Source organism: Moschus berezovskii, chromosome 7 (assembly GCF_049115385.1).
Source record: "Moschus berezovskii isolate FMDL1 chromosome 7, NW_MosBer_1.0, whole genome shotgun sequence".
Classification (NCBI taxonomy): Eukaryota; Metazoa; Chordata; class Mammalia; order Artiodactyla; family Moschidae; genus Moschus; species Moschus berezovskii.
Genome location: NC_142466.1, coordinates 94,584,453 through 94,603,849, shown reverse-complemented (window position 1 = coordinate 94,603,849; position 19,397 = coordinate 94,584,453). Strand labels below are relative to the sequence as shown.

General features: G+C 46.9%; 1 protein-coding gene across 6 annotated transcripts in view; it reads left to right on the top strand.

Moving 5' to 3' along the window:
* The window catches only part of SYK (spleen associated tyrosine kinase), a 124,940-nt gene that overhangs the window by 47,280 nt on the left and 58,263 nt on the right, over positions 1 to 19,397 (top strand). For all 6 annotated transcript variants that reach the window (XM_088838168.1, XM_088838167.1, XM_088838166.1 and 3 more), the window contains exons 2-3: positions 7,980 to 8,408; positions 11,015 to 11,175. In XM_088838168.1, coding sequence (XP_088694294.1) covers positions 8,007 to 8,408; positions 11,015 to 11,175 — 563 coding nt within the window. In that variant the 5' untranslated portion in view covers positions 7,980 to 8,006. The remainder of the gene's footprint in view (positions 1 to 7,979; positions 8,409 to 11,014; positions 11,176 to 19,397) is intronic.

Sequence of the window (19,397 nt, the reverse complement as noted above, 5' to 3'; positions counted from 1 at the left end):
AAACAACGAGAAGCCATCACTTGGGATACCTTTTAGAGGAAAACTGATGAGAGCTTCCTGGAGATCCGCTGGTCCAACGTCCTTTAAGAGTCCTTGATGGAGTCCCCAGCCCTTGATGAAGCCCCTTTGGTCTTTGAATGAAGCTGTTTCCCAAGGGGACACATTACTGGGTGGGCTGGACCCATCTGAAAGAAAACATGTTCTTTTTCTTAATTAATTTTTACTGAAGTATAGTTGATTTACAGTGTTGTGTTTGTTTCTACCGTACATCAGAGTGAATCAATGATACGTACACATGCATCTCTTCTTTTTTGGATTTCCTCCCTGTTTGGGTCACCACAGAACACTGAGTAGAGTTCCCTGAGCTCTACAATAGGTTTTCATTACTTATCTATTTTATACACTGTGGTATATATGTGTTAATCTCAGTCTCCCAGTTCATCTTGCCTTCTCTCTTCTCCTTTGTATCCGTATGTTTGTTCTCTGTATATGTGTCTCTATTTCCACTTTGCAAATAAGATCATCTAGTTAGCAGATTGGGCTTCCCAGCTGGCTCAGTGGTAAAAAATCTGCCAAAGCGGGAGACGCAGGTTCCATCCCTGGGTTGGGAAGATCCCTGGATGAGGGCACGGCAACCCACTCTAGTATTCTTGCATAGAGAATCCCATGGACAGAGGAGCCTGGCAGGGTGCAGTCCATGGGGTTTCAAAAGAGCTGGACATGATTTAGCAACTAAACAACAGCAACAAGTGAGTGGGTTAAACATGCATGATGAGTGAAAGGGAGGGATCCTTTAAGTCTTTGGGGTCTTGTCCTGAGCAACTGGTTAGAGTTAATGTCATTTCCTCAATTAAAAGGGGCTCAGGGAGACCATACATGAGCAATTGAAAGCCCATTTTGGGCACCTGAAGGTTGAGTTGTCTTTAGATTTTCAGTGGAAGCATCAGATAAGCAAAGTTTAGTTCAGAAGCTCAGCCAGGAGAGGTGGATGTGGGATCCATGGGCATATGGGGGCCATGTGCAGGGAGAAAACGCAGATGAAGAGTCCACACTGGACTGCAGAGTAAGCAAAGGAAGGAGCCATGGATGGGGGAGGAGCTGGCCAAGCAGAGGGACTGACCCCTAAAGTGTGGATGCTGGGCAGCATCCACTGCTAACAGGCGATCAGGCAGGACAGGGCCCTCAGAATGACCTTGAGTTTGGCCATGTAAAGATTGATGACACTGGTGAGAGCAGATTCATGGAGCATGGAGCAAAGGCCAGGCAGAGGATGGTAGGCAGAAGAAGATGGGGCACAGTGGACGCTTTGACAGAAAATGCGAAAGAGGCCAGTAAAACCAGCCACAGCCCTTCCTCCAAACCCACCGTCCCCTCAGACCTCTCTCCTTTCTCACTCTCTGCTGCTGCTGCTGCTGCTAAGTCGCTTTAGCCATATCCGACTCTGTGCAACCTCATAGATGGCAGCCCACCAGGCTCTGCCGTCCCTGGGATTCTTCAGGCAAGAACACTGCAGTGGGTTGCCATTGCCTTCTCCAATGCATGAAAGTGAAAAGTGAAAGTGAAGTTGCTCAGTCTCTTCACAACCCCATGGACTGCAGCCCACCAGGCTCTTCCGTCCATGGGATTTTCCAGGCAAGAGTACTGGAGTGGTCTCTAGCTGTGTGTTATTATATATAATATATATATAATAATATAATATCGTACATACAACCTTTTAAAAGCAAAACTGGATTACTCTGGACACATTATTTTGAAAGCTGCTGTCACTTAATCATACAGTTACCAAGCCCGAGATCGCCACACCACAGGCCAATAAGTTGAGCACGAGGTGTGGGGACAAGGAATAGCAGCTTTATTCAGACCGAGAAGATGGTGGAGTAGTGTCCATCTTGCCGGGGACTGGATGCTAGTTTCTTTTCTAGAGCAAAGTGGGGAGGGGAGAAGATAAAAGGAAGTTGGCGCTAAGTTGTTGCAAATATTTCCTGGTTCCGGTCAGACTCTGCAGGGGATGTGCTAATTTCTTCTTTCCTGCAGTCATTCACAGGTTGACCAGGTCAGGATATTTCCTGTGAGCTAACCAAAGGTATTTTAGCTTAATGCTCAGGCATGGGAGGTACGGTTCCCAGAGCTGGGTTATTATGTGTACTTTAAGCTATTGGGCTTCCCTTGTGGCTCAGCTGGTAAAGAATCTGCCTGCAATGAGGGAGACCTGGGTTCAATCCCTGGGTTGGGAAGATCCCTTGGAGAAGGGAATGGTTACCCAGTCAAGTATTCTAGCCTGGAGAATTCCATGGACTGTATAGTCCATGGGGTCAAAAAGAGTCAGACACAACTTTTACTTATGCTATAGGCAGCATCCTTGTAGAGACTACTCAAAGCCAAAGCAAAGAATACAAAGGTTAAAGAGAAATAGATCCAATATGGAGTCAGACTTGTTCTTCCCATTATAATACCTGGGGCTTCCCTGGTGGCTCAGCAGTAAAGAATCCACCTGCCAATGCAGGAGACACGGATTTGATCCCTGGGTTGGGAAGATCCCTTGGGAAAGGAAATGGCAACTCACTCCAGTATTTTTGCTTGGGAAATCCCATATACAGAGGAGCCTAATGGGCTACAGTCCATGGGGTCACAAAGAGTCGAACATGACTTAGCAACTGAGCAACAACAACGTCACAATGCTTATTAGTCAACAAATAGTTTGGCCACCTGCCATATGCCAGGAGCTGTTCCAGGCATCAGGCCAGGGCAGTGAACAAAAATCTTTCTCTTCTTACCTCCCAGAGCTGGCACTCTGGTGGGAGGATCAAGACAAGAATCTGTCTTCAATAGCAAATTACCACATATTAAAAGGTTGTCACCATGGAGATGTCCTCTGGAGAGCACACTAAGCTGGGAAGGGGAATGGGCTACCCCAGGAATCACAAAACATTATTTCATGTTATAAAACATTTTCTTAGTGTGAAATCCACCTTGAACCTGTGTCATAAAAAGGCCCCAAAGAGCCAGTGGTGCTGCGGTGTTTTGGGGTTTTGCTTTTAACTCAAAGTGTAGCTGATTTACAATGTCGTATTAACTTCAGGTATACTCAAACTCATGTCCATCGAGTCAGTGATGCCATCCAGCCATCTCATTCTCTGTTGTCCCCTTCTCCTCCTGCCCCCAATCCCTCCCAGCATCAGAGTCTTTTCCAGTGAGTCAACTCGTCGCATGAGGTGGCCAAAGTATTGCAGTTTCAGCTTTAGCATCAGTCCTTCCAATGAACACCCAGGATTGATCTCCTTCAGAATGGACTGGTTGGATCTCCTTGCAGTCCGAGGGACTCTCAAGAGTCTTCTCTAGCACCACAGTTCAAAAGCATCAATTCTTCGGCGATCAGCTTTCTTCACAGTCCAACTCTCACATCCATGCATGACCACTGGAAAAACCATATTCTTGACTAGACTGACCTTGGTTGGCAAAGTAATGTCTCTGCTTTTTAATATACTATCTAGGTTGGTCATAACTTTTCTTCCAAGGAGTAAGCGTCTTTTAATTTCATGGCTGCAATCAGCATCCACAGTGATTTTGGAACCCCAAAAAGTAAAGTCTGACACTGTTTCCACTGTTTCCCCATCTATTTCCCATGAACTCCGGGAGTTGGTGATGGACAGGGAGGCCTGGCGTGCTGTAATTCATGGGGTCGCAAAGAGTCAGACACGACTGAGCGACTGAACTGATACAGCAAAGTGATTCAGCTATACTTATATACACATTCTTTTTCATCTTCTTTTTCATTATAGTTTACTACAGGACATTGAATAGAGTTCCCTGTTCTATACAATAGGGCCTTGTGGTTTATCCATTCTACATAGAATAGTTTGCATCCGCTAGTCCCAAACTCCCGATCCAACTCTCCCCAGTGCTGCAATGTCTTGAGGCTCTCATCTGGCAACAGCATGAAGCCTCACCTTACTCAAGAGCCACCTGTGCAAGTGTGCACCAGCCGAGGTGCTGGGGGTGTTTGGGAGGAGTTGAAGGGCCTGGTCCATGGAGACCAATGGCCTTTTTCGCTTCTCAGTTTTTGAACTTTAGAATAAAGTGGTTTCACACATGGCAAAAAATAACTGGGAAAGTTGAAATAGATAAAAAAACAGGTAGCAAGTTCTAGGCACTGTCGAGAATATTACCCTTGTTATTTAGTCACTCGGTCGTATTTGACTCTTTGTGGCCCCTTGGGCTGTAGCCCACCAGGCTACTCTCTCCATGGAGTTTCCCAGGCAAGAAGACTGGAATTGGTTGCCATTTTCTCCTTCAGGGGATCTTCCTGACCCTGGGGTAGAACCCGCATCTCTTGCATCTTCTGCATTGGAAGACGGATTCTTTCCCACTGCACCACCTCCCCCAGGTGGTGTTATCCTATTATCCTGGAAGGCATATTATCCTGCTGCTGCTGCTGCTAAGTCACTTCAGTCGTGTCCGACTCTGCACGACCCCATAGACGGCAGCCCACCAGGCTCCCCCGTCCCTGGGATTCTCCAGGCAAGAACACTGGAGTGGGTTGCCATTTCCTTCTCCGATGCATGAAAGTGAAAAGTGAAAGTGAAGTCGCTCCGTCATGTCCGACCCTCAGCGACCCCATGGACTGCAGCCCACTAGGCTCCTCTGTCCGTGGGATTTTCCAGGCAAGAGTACTGGAGTGGGGTGCCATTGCCTTCTCCGGCATATTATCCTAGTGGGTGTTAAACAGGGTTTGAGTTACAGATTTCCCCTGGGGTCCCGGGAAATGGAAGATTTAAGCAGTGCCTGTGAGAGAGTGCAGGCAGAGAGGGGAGCATCGCAGCGGGGAAGGCACTGTCTGTGCCGCTTTAGCAAAGTGAGTGAGAGCTCCCGTCTGAGATGCAGGGCTGAGAGCAGCAGGGTGGGGACGCAGCTTCTGGGCACAGTGGCTACAGCAGAGGTGACCGTCGCCCATCACTACAGCCTGTGTTATGGAGAAGGTGTCAGGTGGGTGCTGGTGGGAGCTGTCTGAAAAAGGCATGAGAAGAGCATCACAGATGCTGTTCACCCCCCAAATTAAAGAGCCCAAGAATCTTCCTTAAGCTGTCCTTGCAATAAGCCATCTCTGCTGTCAAAGCCACCACCAATAGCAACGGCCCAGCGCATCTTTGTCAGGCCCTCGCCCCGTGTCACCTCCAGCACAGGAAATCACACCATCAGAAAAGGGCTACTCGGCCAGGCACTGCTCACACCAAGGGCAGCCAGGCTTTGCTCTCCCAGGGAAGCCAGAGAGGTGCCGCCTGCTGTGGCTGCCTGCCATGCTCCATGAGAGCCGTTCAGGAGCCTCCCCCTTGGGGCCGGGAGGATGGGCCTGGCAGGCTGCCTTTCTGCCTGTCTCCTGTCTTGTCACATTCATTCACTTCAATGTGGGATGCACAGCAGAGGGCCAGCACCAATGTAAGTATTAGTGGCAAACTGATGAATTTTAAAAATGATAGTGGTTAAAGGTTTATATAAATTAAAAATATTTATTAACACTTACAATATTGTTTTTGAAGACTTAACAGTTTTCGTTGAGCCTGATGGTGGGTGGCAGCTCTGTAAAAAGTCCCAAGAAGTAGGAACAGCCAAGAGTAAGGGTGCATCTGAGACAGGTGTGCAAGGTGGTTTGTGGCCCAAGCAGAGGGAGTGTGTGAGCCAGGAAACAGGAGGGGGCAGCCATGGCCTGTGGACTGAGCCTGCTAGGAATGAAGCTGACAGGAAGAGAGGGATGGGGTGAGCTGCAGGGAACTGTGTGGGTATTCAGCAGGTGAAGCAGGAGTAAGAGGGGATGGGGGAAGGGGGAAGGGGAGAGCAGCGATGCTTACAGCTGTGCAGTTGGGGGTGATGTGTTAAAGAGCATTAAAGAGATACAGGGGGCTTCCAGGTGGCGCTAGTGGTAAATAACATGCTTGCCAATGCTGGAAACATAAGAGATGTAGGTTCAATCCCTGGGTTAAGAAGATCCCCTGGAGGAGGGCATGGTAACCTACTTCAGTATTCTTGCCTGGAGAATCCCATGGACAGAGGGGCCTGGAGGGCTACAATCCAGAGGGTCGCAAAGAATTGGACACGATGGAAGCAATTTTACATACATGTATAAGGGATACAGAGAAACAGAACACATGCCAAAGCCATTATTCTCAAAGGACTGTGGGTTCCTGGCTGGGGCAACACCTGGGCTTTGGAAGGTAGGCAAGTAGTACATGGAGATCTCAGCCTCAGATGCAGTCAGAGCCAGCTTCAACATCACCCAGATTGCTGGCACTGCAGCGAGGCTGGTCCCTGCTCTTAACAGAGTTCAGGTGATGTGCAGGCACATGGAAGTTGGAAAACTGATGGGCGGCAGGGGACAGGAGTTGGAAAGGCAGGTGGGCTCATGGAACGTGGCAGGTGAGGACCCGAAAGACCCATCGAAGGAAGAGCAGAGCCTGAGAAAGGAGTGCTTGGGCATCGCTGTGGAGAGGGACTGAACTTGGAGCAAATGGTGCAGAGGGGTTATTAGCCTGGGAAGGAGGAAGAAGCAGAAGAAAATACTGTTCCAAAAAGGCATGTCTTCTCACTGACTTTCCAGAGAGGGCTTTTGGTTAATAGGAGATGTCTTGGATTTAAGAGAAAATATGAGCTATACTTTTAAGAGAAAACAAAACCTTGCTGAGCGATGAATGTTTAGAAACTTCCACAAAGAAATAATAATGATAGATAGTCAAATATTAAGAGAAGCAAGAAAATTATTTGTACAACCAAATTATAATAAAACCTATGTCTTTTTTTCGGAGGGGGGAGATGCTCACTGAGAAATACTCATTTGGCAATATTACCTGGAGAAAATTTCTACCTCTACCAGGCAGGTATTATGTTCTATGGTCCTTTTAAGGTAATTCTTATTGAGAAGAAACTGTTTCATGTAATCATGTGTGCATACAGGTGTTTGTGTATCTGCGTCTCTGAATGTGTAGTGTGTGTGTGTGTGTGTGTGTGTAACATGAAGGGGTGTGTGCTTTGCTCTCTCAATGTACAGATGCAGTCATCTAGATACTTTTCCATTGACGACAAGCCCCTTTTGGTTATATACTTTTGTATACTTTTTAGACTGGCAATTTAGATTCTTCTCATCTACAACCACAACTGATCAAACAATCTTCCTGTCAAATTGTCTTCACATTTCCCTTCTTAAGTGTGTGTCTGTTTAGTGCAAGAGGTAACTTCTTGTGACAGATGTCTTTATCAAATGTGGACCTACACTATGTGTTCAATATCAGCCATGTGTTTGGTACAAGGTGGGTGCCAGGAAGTAGGATGGAGGAGAGCAGGGAGGGGTCTGCATGTTACTGAGGCCTGGGATTTCGGAAGGAGGACACTTTTCATGCCTCAGGGCAACTGCTTGCCTGTCCTACCTCCCAGCCAAAGGTTTGATGTGATATATAAACATGGCCAGTGCTCAGCTCTCTGGGGTCCAACTGCAGCATGTGACACAGTAGTCCCTCAGTGTTTATGTAAAAGGAGTCCAGTAACATCTTCACTGCAGGTGACTGACCAACATGAGTGGTCTTGACAGCCATCTCCATCTCCAGAGAGCAATGGACTCCTCTGGGTTCTGTCCCTGTATCCCAGTGACCGGAGTTAGAGCTCCTAAGTCTTATTTTGCAGGGGGACTTCTCTTTTTAGTTTGTCTCTTATAATTCTTTTTCTCCAACAAAATAAAAAGAGAGAGAGAAAGCTTGATTTGGTCACATTGGTCCAACGCTCTGTTTTTTGGTTCAATATTGAGAGGGTGTGTTTGAAAATCTAATAGTTATGTGGGCAGAAAGGAAGAGGGCAGATTAGTTCAGTCTCTAGACCCGAGTCCCAGAAGGAAGAGCATCCTGCTGACTGGAGGACTTTCCTCCAGGGCTGGAGGGTGGGTCCTCTAACAATGTCTTGCCATTCGGGTCTTGACCACTTCCTGGTCTTTGTTTTGCCAGGTGAACCCCTGAAGGAAAGGCACAGGCATGGGTGACAGCGCCAACCACCTGCCCTTCTTCTTCGGCAACATCACTCGGGAGGAGGCGGAAGACTACCTGGTCCAGGGGGGCATGAGCGATGGGCTCTACCTGCTGCGCCAGAGCCGCAACTACCTGGGTGGCTTCGCCCTGTCAGTGGCACACGACAGAAAGGCACATCATTACACCATCGAGAGGGAGCTGAATGGCACCTATGCCATCACGGGAGGCCGGGCCCATGGCAGCCCGGCCGAGCTCTGCCACTACCACTCCCAGGAGCTGGATGGCCTCATCTGCCTCCTCAAGAAGCCCTTCAACCGGCCACCAGGGGTGCAGCCCAAGACTGGCCCCTTTGAGGACCTGAAGGAGAACCTCATCCGAGAATACGTGAAACAGACGTGGAACCTACAGGTGAGTGGTGGGCGGTCCCCTGGCAGGTGCAATGCAGGGTCTCATTGCTCACAGGGGCCCTGGAATTCCACTCGGGCACCCGGTTGCATGAGAGCTATGCAGTGGTGCTTCAGATAAGCAACTTCTCCTTAGTCATCAACATGGGCCCCCAGATGCCTCACTCCAAGAAGGCAGTCTTTCCTCTTTTGTGGTCACGCCTGAGAGGGTGGGCCCCTTTGTGCCAGCAATGTGGGTTTCTCCACCACAGGAAACCACCGTCACCCAATTCATGCTGGGCCCTTTCAGAGTGGGATCACAGGGCAAATATTTGTTTTTATTTACCTAAGAGGGTCATACTGAACACACTGATTGGCACTTGATTTTACCCCTTCCTAACATCTCTTCCTGAATTTTCCATGTCAACAAGCACACAGTTGCATCAGCCCCTTACTGGCCATCTGATAGTCCCTCCTGTGGACTATAATTCATTTTACTAGTACATATTGGTAGACATCTTCATTGTTTATAAACAGTGCCCCCCCTAACATTCTCCTAACCTTTTATCAATATTAGCAGGGTAAACCCAAACTGGTTGAATTGAACACAGTGAAAGATTTGGATGTGATGACAGGTTGTCATCCAAAAAGGTCCCAGAGGTTGTGACAACTTACATTCCCGCCACACTCTCCATAGCACTGGGTATCAGGAACCACCAGGCTGGTTGACAGTCTTCTGATTGGACTCATGTGTTGAGCCATTTCCTTGCCCTTTTTGGATATATGCTTTTTATATATACATGTGGATAACAGTAAAGGCTTTTTGAAGATTCTATCCACTCACCCCTTTACTCCTATAATATGCTCTGTGCTGAATTCAGTCTTGCAGACCAATACTATGGATTCAGTATTTTTCATTAGTATTTATTGGATATGATTTATACCAGGGGTCCTCCAGGATCTAATGCCTGATGATCTGAGATGGAGCTGTTGTAGTAATAATAGAAATAAAGCTCACCATAAATGCAATGTGCTTGAATCATCCAGAAACCAGAAACCATCCCCCACAAAGTCAGTGGAAAAATTATCTTCCACGAAACTGGTCCCTGGTGCAAAGACTTAGACCATCCATTTACTCTTTTAATCAGATTTACTGAGGTATAACTTACACACTATGAAAATTCATCCGTTTTGAGTGGACAGTTCTATGATTTTTTTTAACAACAAAAATGTTAATGTTTTGTTTAATGACACCCTGTAGCCCCACCCCCAGCCCCAATCAAGATACACAACAGTTCCATCACCCATCAAGCACCCTCAGGACCACCCCCTACTCCAGCCCCTCGCAACCCCTTACCTGATTTCTGTCTCTAGAGTTTTGCTTTGTCCAGAATGTCGTGTAAATGGACTCACACAGCATGTAGCCTTTTCAGACTGGTTCCTCACACCCAGTGTAACACATCTGTGAGCCAGTTATGTGTCAGCGGTCCCTTCTTTATTGTGGCTGAGTAGTATTCCACACTGTTGCTTTTGCCCTTTGCTAACTTTGAACCGGTTACCTCCTTGGTATGTAACTATTACTGCTTTTGTTTTTCATCCCATCCATGAAGCATGACAAAATGTTCAGGTTCACCTTCCCTTCTGCCTTCCCTCCTCTCTTGCGTCTCCTCAGGGGTTGGTTATGTTTTTATTTTCACTTCTTCTTGTTCTTTTTATAACTTTGAATCATCAACTTGTGTTCTTCATTTACTACTGTAATAGGTATCTATTTCTCTCCCACTAAGTATGATTAGGAAGTTAATTCACCCAGCTGTCAGCCTCCTTCTCATTCTTGTTTTCCATGTTGTCACTTCTGCATTGTCAAGGTTTATCTCTCTTTTTTTTTCCCTCTTTTGCTGTGTTTTTTTTTTTTTAAATTTTTATTGGAGGCTAATTATTTTACAATATTATATTGGTTGGTTTTGCCATACATTGACATGAATCCGCCCCGGGTTCACATGAGTTCCCCCTCCCGAACCCCCCTCCCACCACCGTCCTCCCCTTATCGTCCCTCTGGGTCATCCCCGCATACCAGCCCCAAGCATCCTGTAACATGTATTGACCCTGAACTGGCGATTCGTTTCACATATGATAATATACATGTTTCAAGGTTTATCTCTTTTTATCTGTGATCACACTACAGTTATAGGCAGCAGCATGTGTAAACACTTAGAGTGAAGCCTTTTAGGGGAAGACAGAAAAAAGCATGTCTCCTTGCTTGCACACATTTTAAGTCTTCCAGATTGTCATTAAATGATCAGGGTCTAATATAAAACAATCAGTTCTAGGAGGTGATTGATTGGGAGAGGGCAGGAGGCCCATTCTCTAGACCTCATGGATTATTCCTGATGGTTTCTAAAGCCCGATGTGTCTTCACAAAGGCCACCCTCTGTATTCTAAAATCTATTTTGTTAGTTATACACTTGAAGATACTTTAACATATAAGGTCTATTGGCTTTCTTTATTGAATGAACAAACAAACAGATGTGATTTCATTTTACAGTATCAGGACTTAGGACAGATTGGACCTGCTTCATGTGTCTTTCTTGTCAATTTCACTTATTATGGCTCCATCTCCTCTCCTCATGACAGGGTCAAGCTCTTGAGCAGGCCATCATCAGCCAGAAACCTCAGCTGGAGAAACTGATCGCCACCACAGCCCATGAAAAAATGCCCTGGTTCCATGGAAAAATCTCTCGGGATGAATCTGAGCAGATTGTCCTGATAGGATCAAAGACAAATGGAAAGTTTTTGTAAGTATTGTGTTTTTTCCTTTCAACCACTAACGCCAGGCCTGCCTGGACAGTTAGGGGTCTCTCAGCCCTCCCATCCCTGAACTCCTGGTGACCTTGTGGAGGGATCACGTGCTATCAACTGAGACACGCATGTTGGTTGGCCTCATAGGCATCTCAAATTGAAGCCATCTCATGTAATTCACCATTTGTTTTGCTCAGTCTGGCCCCAAAGTGAACCCTCTTCTTGAACACTGAGGGACATAATTTAAGAAAGTCTTTTCAGCCACATATTCTGCTTTTAATGACAAACATGGGATGTATAATAGTATGCATCCACCCATGTTAAAAAACAGTGCAATATGTTTACTCACATTTGCCCCCAGATCTCAAACTTTGCTTCTCTTTTTACTTGGAGAGACATGCCAATGGGACAGATAGAAAAGAAAATTTTTTGGTAGTCACTCATATGAAAGGTTAGCGCAGGAACTTGATCACATGCAGGTCTGTGAACTCTGGCCTCATAATCTCAGAAATGAGGTGTGCGTCCTAAGCCCTGCTCACTGTTATCCTCAATGGTCAGTGCACCTCAATCCTGGAGCTGCTGGAGATGAAGGCCGCCTCGGGGCAGGGTTAGTGGTCCACAGAAGGCAAGGAGCTGTCTCAGACAGGTGTTGACCTCATTCCCCTGAGATGCCGTGACCAAGGGGACGGAGGTATGCTCACCTGTGCTTGTCACTGACCGTGCCGACTGGGTGCCCCATCCTGGCCTTGGACAGTTACATAGCAGTGTTAGCCCTGTAACCAAGAATGTGGAGACAAACCCAGTTGGTGTTTTAAATCTTTCCTAGAAATAAATGTGTTTTCTCTGAGTATCCATCTATTTAAAGAATTTTCCTCAGACTTTACCGTAAAATTAAATTTAGTTGCTCGGTTGTGTCCAACTCTTTGCAACCCTATGGACTATAGCCCACCAGGCTCCTCCATCCATGAAATTCTCCAGGCAAGAATACTGGAGTGGGTAGCTATTTCCTTCTCCAGGGGATCTTCCCCATCCAGGAATCAAACCCCAGTCTCCTGCACTGCAGGCAGATTCTTTACCATCTGAGCCACCAGGGAAGCCCGACTTTACCATAATCCCTTTTATTTAAGAGGTGAGGTGATCTTAAACACAATACTTTTTTTAAAAAGTGATCCTAAAAACAAACATAGAGCAGCCCGAGTGGGCACACAAGGTGACTGGGATGATGCTTAGTGGATGCAATAACAGCCACTGGCAGAGATCCTGGAGCAGGAAGACGTTTTCCCCTCAGTGTGGCACCTCTTGGCTCGTTGTCCCATGAGGTGTGGACTTGTACCACCTTCTTAAGAGTAATTTCCAACACACGTGTCATGGGACTGGGCCTATGGCCACCTGTGGGTTAAGTCAGCCCTAAGTTGTGTGATCCAGACAGCAAGGCCTCCTGCCTTCTTGCCAGTTCAGAAGCCTGCTCTCAGACTCGCTGGGGAACAGCTGCACTCAAGGAGGCTGCCTTCTTCCGACTTAGACAAGGGGGTGCTGCAGGGGGCACCCACCGTGGAACATACCCACAGCTATGGACTCCTTCCTACTGAGCCTTCTTGGGTTTTTCAGGTTTCCCTAAAGAATGTGTCTCCTTCACACTTTCCCAGTATTTAAATGAACTTGTCCATCTGTGGACCAGCATTTACCAATGTCCACAGCTGTGTGTGTTCTTGGGCTTCCCTCATGGTTCAGATGGTAAAGAATCTGCCTGAAATGCAGGAGACCCAGGTTCGATCCCTGGATCAGGACGATCCACTGGAGGAGAGAATGGCTACCCACTCCAGTATTCTTGCCTGGAGAATCCCATGGACAGAGGAGCCTGGTGGGCTACAGTCCATGGGGTCACAAAGAGTCAGACATGACTGAGTGACTAACACTTTCAGAGTTGTGTGAGGTGCTAGATGCTGACTCCATCTTGGGCTTTGGAGATGGAGGTCTCTGCCTTGTGAAGTCCACATCTCACTGGGAGAAGTAGACAGTGAACAATTGAACAAGAGCTGGCCAGTGCATTGGAGCATTTAAGGAAGGGACTAGAACTTGCTGTGATTGGCGATCTGGGATTCTGTTTTATGCTGGGTGATCAGGAAGGGCCTTGCTATGAAGAAGACATTTGAGCGGAGACCTGAGGGCAGCCGGGAGCCATCCTGATTGAGGGAAAATCCTGTGTGGGTTCCCAGAGGCAGGAATGTGCTCGGAAGTTCAGGCCACCATGAGGCCACTGTGGATGGTACAGAGTGTGGGGGGTACGGATGGAGGATAGGGGCTAGGCCACTGAGGGCTCTCCAGGATTAAGAAGACTTTTCTTTGGGCCAATCAGTGCGTCTGCTTTTGGGAAGATGTTAGGGCAGATACAGTTGAAGTTCATGGGGACCCATCTGACTGGGTGTAGAAAGAGCCAGTGCAGAGGGACGAAAGTGAGCAGGCTCACCAGCCACACTTGTGTGCGTTTATATACATTTAAACCAAAGTGTGATGTCCATTTTTCTGCAGAGATTTCGCGGCCTTCACCTTCTCATGTCTGAGCATAGGAACTGCCTTTAATGAATGTTGGAAGGAGGAGTGGCGTGGGTGCTGGTGGCTGCACCAGCATGGCTGGGCTCTGTGTCTCTTCTGCGCAGATGGACCCTTATTCTTGGGAGCAGCAGTTCATTTGCTTCCTACGTTGTCCCCAGTGACCTGGGGAAGAGGCCAATTTCAGCACCAACCCTCTCTTACCCTGATGTTTACAGTTGCTTGTCCAATCTCATCTTGCTGCTTGATTTTATCACTGAGGGCTGATGATCCTGCTCATCATTACTTGCAGCTCTTATTCAGGTCCATTCCCAGCCCTCTGGACATGGTTTGGCTCCAGATGGCCACCCATGACCACCATGTGCTCCTTATACCCCCACCATCCTCTTCACACTGGCCCAGAGGTGCTTGTTTCCTGTGCCACCCTGTCTAAGACTTGCCAAGACTGGCAGATCTTACCTGGAACACCCCCACAGCACCTGAAAGATGTTGAGAATGTACGAGGCTTTCAGATTTAGAAACAAAACCTATTCTCTGTGATTCCTAATAATGGGCTTCGTTGTGGATCAGACAGTAAAGAATCTGCCTGCAATGCAGGGACACAGGTTCAATCCCTGGGTCAAGAAGACCCCCTGGAGAAAGGAATGGCTACCTACTCCAGTATTCTTACCTGGAGAATCCCAGGGACAGAGGAGCCTGGTGGGCTACAGTCCATGGGGTCAAAAAGAGTCAGACATGACTGAGCAACTCATGCATACACAGATAACACATGAATAGTTCACACATAATGTTAAGTACTTCATAGAAGGTTAATAAATATAAGTGGATTTTGAGTCATTAATGAACATAGGACGAAAGGCCAAGGGACACCCATGGCTAATGTTGAAGGTTTACACTTCCCATTTAGGAATATCTTAGAGAGTCGAGTATGAAAATATTATATTCATTCTGGAATCTCTGGTCTGTGTTGTGGCTCAATGGAGCAGATCCCCAGCCTCCATCTTAGAAAAACAGTCTTCTTGCCACCCACAGAAACCAGGGATGAAAAGGCAGCATATCTCAAAATGTCTGAGACCTAAATGAGGTTATGAATCCTCTCTAATGCAGTTTAAAATGCAGAAGGTATGTTCCAAAGACTCTTAACTGTTAAGATGGACTGTGTCTGGGGAATCTGGCTAACTCAGATTGTAGTTTTTCCTCCTCTTGAATTATGGAATGAAGTAAATTTGTGGTGGCAAAACTTCTGAGCCAAGAGGGACCTCACTGCTATTGGTCTAAATCCTTTGATTTTTCAATCAAGGACTTAGGTGGAGAAGGCAATGGCAAGCCACTCCAGTACTCTTGCCTGGAAAATCCCATGGGCAGAGGAGCCTGGTAGGCTGCAGTCCATGGGGTCACTAAGAGTCGGACGTGACTGAGCGACTTCACTTTCACTTTTCCCTTTCATGCATTGGAGAAGGAAATGGCAACCCACTCCCGTGTTCTTGCCTGGAGAATCCCAGGGACGGGGGAGCCTGGTGGGCTGCCGTCTGTGGGGTCGCACAGAGTCGGACACGACTGAAGCGACTTAGCAGCAGCAACAGCAAGGACTTAGGCACAAGGGAACTTGCCCAGGACTGTCAGGCAAGGAGGAGATGAGGGCTAGAATTCAGGGTCCCTGATGTGTTTGGATGGAGAGACTGTTATCGTTCAGTTGCTCAGTCACGTCTGACTTTCTGCACCCCCATGGACTGCAGCACTCCAGGCTTCCCTGTCCTCACCATCTCCCAGAGTTTGCTCAAACTCATGTCCATTGAGTCAATGATGCCATCCAACCATCTCATCCTCTGTCACCCCCTTCTCCTCCTGCCTTCAGTCTTTCCTAGCATCAGGATCTTTTCCAGTGAGTTGGCTTTTTGCATCAGGTGGCTAAAGTATTGGAACTTTAGCATCAGTCCTTCCAAAGAAGATTGAGGGTTGATTTCCTTTACGATGGACTGGTTTGATCTCCTTGCCTTCCAAGGGACTCTTAAGAGTCTTCTCTTTTGAACCATAATTCAAAAGCATCAGTTCTTTGGCACTCAGCCTTCTTTATGGTCCAACTTTTATATCCATACATGACCACTGAATAAACCATAGCCTGAGAGGAAGCAGCAGCAAAATCCATGTCCAGGGCCTCCCCCGGGCCCCAAGCCCCACTGCTCTCCCCATGTAAGGCATGGTGCCAGGGCGTGTCACTCAGAACGCCCACTCTCTGCCTTGTCTCCTGTCCACACAGCACTGCTGGGACTGTTCAGGAGTAGCTTTATGGAGAGTGGCCAAGAGAGACATTATACTGTCCTTGGATAATAAAGGATGTAAGCATAAAGGCTCTTTACAGAGGAGATGGACAGTGTGGTCTACAGAACCCCCCACCCCCACAGTCATCTGCAGCATTTCTAGAGGTTGCTTTTCATCACCTGCTATACCCCAGTGTAAGAGATTTGGAGGTGGGGCCTTTGGGAGATGATTAGGTTTAGACAAAGCCATGAAGATGGGTCCCCATGATGGGATTGCATATGAAAAGGAGACAGGACTTTCTCTACCTGCGCACACCGAGGCAAGGTCAGGTATGTGAGTGCACAGCCAGATGATGATGGTCTACAAGCCAGGAAAAAGGCTGTCACGAGACATGGGCTCCATCAGTATCTTAAAAAACGTTTTATTTTGTATTGAAGTATAGTTGATTAGCAATGCTGTGATAGTTTCAGGTGGACAGCAAGGGGACTCAGCTGTACATACATATACATGTATCCATTCTCCCCCAACTCCCCCCTCAGGCTGCCACATAACAGTGAACACAGTTCCTTTGCTGTGCAGTTAGGACCATCATCTTGACCTGAGAATTCTAGCCTCCAGCACTATGAGAAAGAAATGTCTGTCGTTTAAGCTCTCCAGGTGATGATGTTCTAAGATACCTGTCTATGTCTGGGGTCTAGATGGCCAGATGGGAACACCAGACAGGGACCCCCAGCCCAGGTCCTGTGAATGAGAGCCAGAGCTCTGCCTCTTTCGTGACACCAGGGACAGACGCAGAGTGGACAGGCTATGTTGAGAATGTATCCCCTCGGCTCTCTGAGGCCTCATTTGACAGCATGGTTTGCGATTTTGAGAAATTAGTCACAGCTCAGGTGTGACTACAAAATGAGTTTGTTAGGAAAAGAAAACAAAGCTTACTTTACAAAAAATTTGTATCCTCTCCCCAAAAGGAAGGATCCAGAATTGGTGGGGTTCAAAGCTTGTATAATTTGGAGATCTTCTTTAAAAAGAACACAAAGTTAGGTACAAAATACAGTATTTTAGAGTCAGAGAAAAATCACAATGAATTGCAAACTTCTAAAAAACTGATAAATACTTCAGACATACAAAATTTTGAAAAGTAATATAATTTTTTTACTTAAGTGCCTGACACATGTTTGTAGCACGTTTTATTTTCTGTGTCTTTTGACTACACAGTGCTTGATTGCCTCTTCATTTGACAATAATTTGGTAATATTTCCTGCATATCGAAAAAAGAAAACTTGGTCCTTCCTCTTGGGTCACAACGCATTTTGAGTAATGCATGTCCATTTTTAGGATTACTGTCAACTCTGGGAAAGGAAGTTGGAGTGGAAGAGAGAGTGGTCTTCTCTGGCTATGATGAAATAACTTTTACAAATTACATAAAACTCTAAGGCCATGTGGTCACACTGCTGGCCCCTGCTTGGGCCAGATGAGCCTATGGGGACAGGCTGTGGTCAACAGGCCTCTGACCATCTCATGTATAAATATGTCACCACGTAGTTCATGCAGGGCAGCTCAGAGCTCTCATGCACACAGCCTGCCCCCAAGAGCACATCGTGTCTGTTGAAATGTAATGTGCTGGCCCCTTCATGTCATCATGGAAGCTATCTCAGAACAAAAATGCTCTAAACATGCCATGTTCTGCAAATATAAAACAATGGAATCGTCACTTTCTTTGTATTTAGTCTCCAGGTAAACATTTTATTGTTTTTGGCTAAGGATCCTTGCAAGTCTTCAAGAGTCAGGAGTGAGTTCAGTGACCTTTCAAACACACAGATGGTGGCTTTCCAAACGGCTGAATTAACCTTGCACCGAGAAGGTAGTAGTTTAGATCTATCAAAGGAATCATCACACCAGTAAGCGCCAATGCCATTCTCACTATAGTTCTTATTGTCTGACTTTAAACAGAAGTATGCTGTTTAAAAAATAGCCTTTCATTCCACAAAATCATGAATTCCACCAGATATGTACCAGAAATTGTGACAGCAGCATGACAAATGAGACAGACTTTGATCCCTGCCCATGCTGTGCTTAAAGCCTAAGTGCATGTTGTTGCTTCAGTCATGTCCAGCTCATTGCAACCCCATGGACTGTGGTCCTCCTGGCTTCTCTGTTCACGGGATTCTCCAGGCAAGAATACTGGAGCGGATTGCCATTTTCTCCCCTAGGGGATCTTCCTGACCCAGGAATTGAACCTGGGTCTCTAGCATCTCCTGCATTGCAGGTGGATTCTTTACTGCTGAGCCATCAGGCAGGCCCATACAGCCTGGGGGAAGATGTCAAATTTAGAAAGACATGCTGCAAAGTGTGTCATATGACCCACCCATCATCACGGTCTTTCTATTTAATGATACCAGGGACACTGACTCTCAAGCATTATCTTTATTCTATTTCTTTTCACATGTCTATTGTCTATCAGTCCACTTATTATGAATGCCTAAGGCAGGGCTTCCGTGGTGGCTCAGAGGTTAAAGCGTCTGCCTCCAATGCGGGAGACCTGGGTTCGATCCCTGGGTTGGGAAGATCCCCTGGAGAAGGAAATGGTAACCCACTCCAGTATTCTTGCCTGGAGAATCCCATGGACGGAGAAGCCTGGTAGGCTACAGTCCACGGGGTTGCAAAGAGTCGGACACGACTGAGCAACGGAACGGAACGGAAGGCAGGGACTGGACACCATCTTCTCATTTGGAACCCCAGTGCTCAGAACAGGGGCTCAGTGGTAAGACTGTTTCTGGGAAAAGGGATGTTTAAGCTGTGCTCTGAGCAATGAGAAGAAAATTAGTGGAGAAAGAAAAGAAACTGGGGACTTCCTTGGTGGTCCAGTGGTTTAGTATCTTCCCTCCAATGTAGGAGATATTGGTTCGAGCCCTGGTTGAGGTACTAAAATCCCATATGCTGCAGGACAACTGCCTGTACACCACCAATACAGAGAAGTCTGCTTGCCTCAACTAAGACCCAACACAGCCAAATGTTAATTTAAACAGCATATTGTTTTTTGAAAAATAAAAGAAAGTGGTCCTGAGCAGGAGAAAGTGTCAGTGCAGAGTCTTAGGGGTCAACATTGTGACCTGAGTGTGACTTGGCCAGGAGCAAAGCAAGAGTGACAGGGAGGTCATCAGTCCAGACCAGAAGTCCCTCCAGATCCTAAGGGATGGGCCAGGAAATGGATTGTCCACTCAAGGATACTTTGAGAGTAAAAAGGGGCCAATGACAAGATGGAAAGGGGTACAGCAGAGGATAACAGGACTGTCTCAAGCCAGATGGTCATCCTCTTTTGCACTAACTGTATGATTTGCCCCATGATCCTTAAACTGGCTGATTAGATTTAGCTGAGGCTTCTCAGGGGGCACTAGTGGTAAAGAACCTA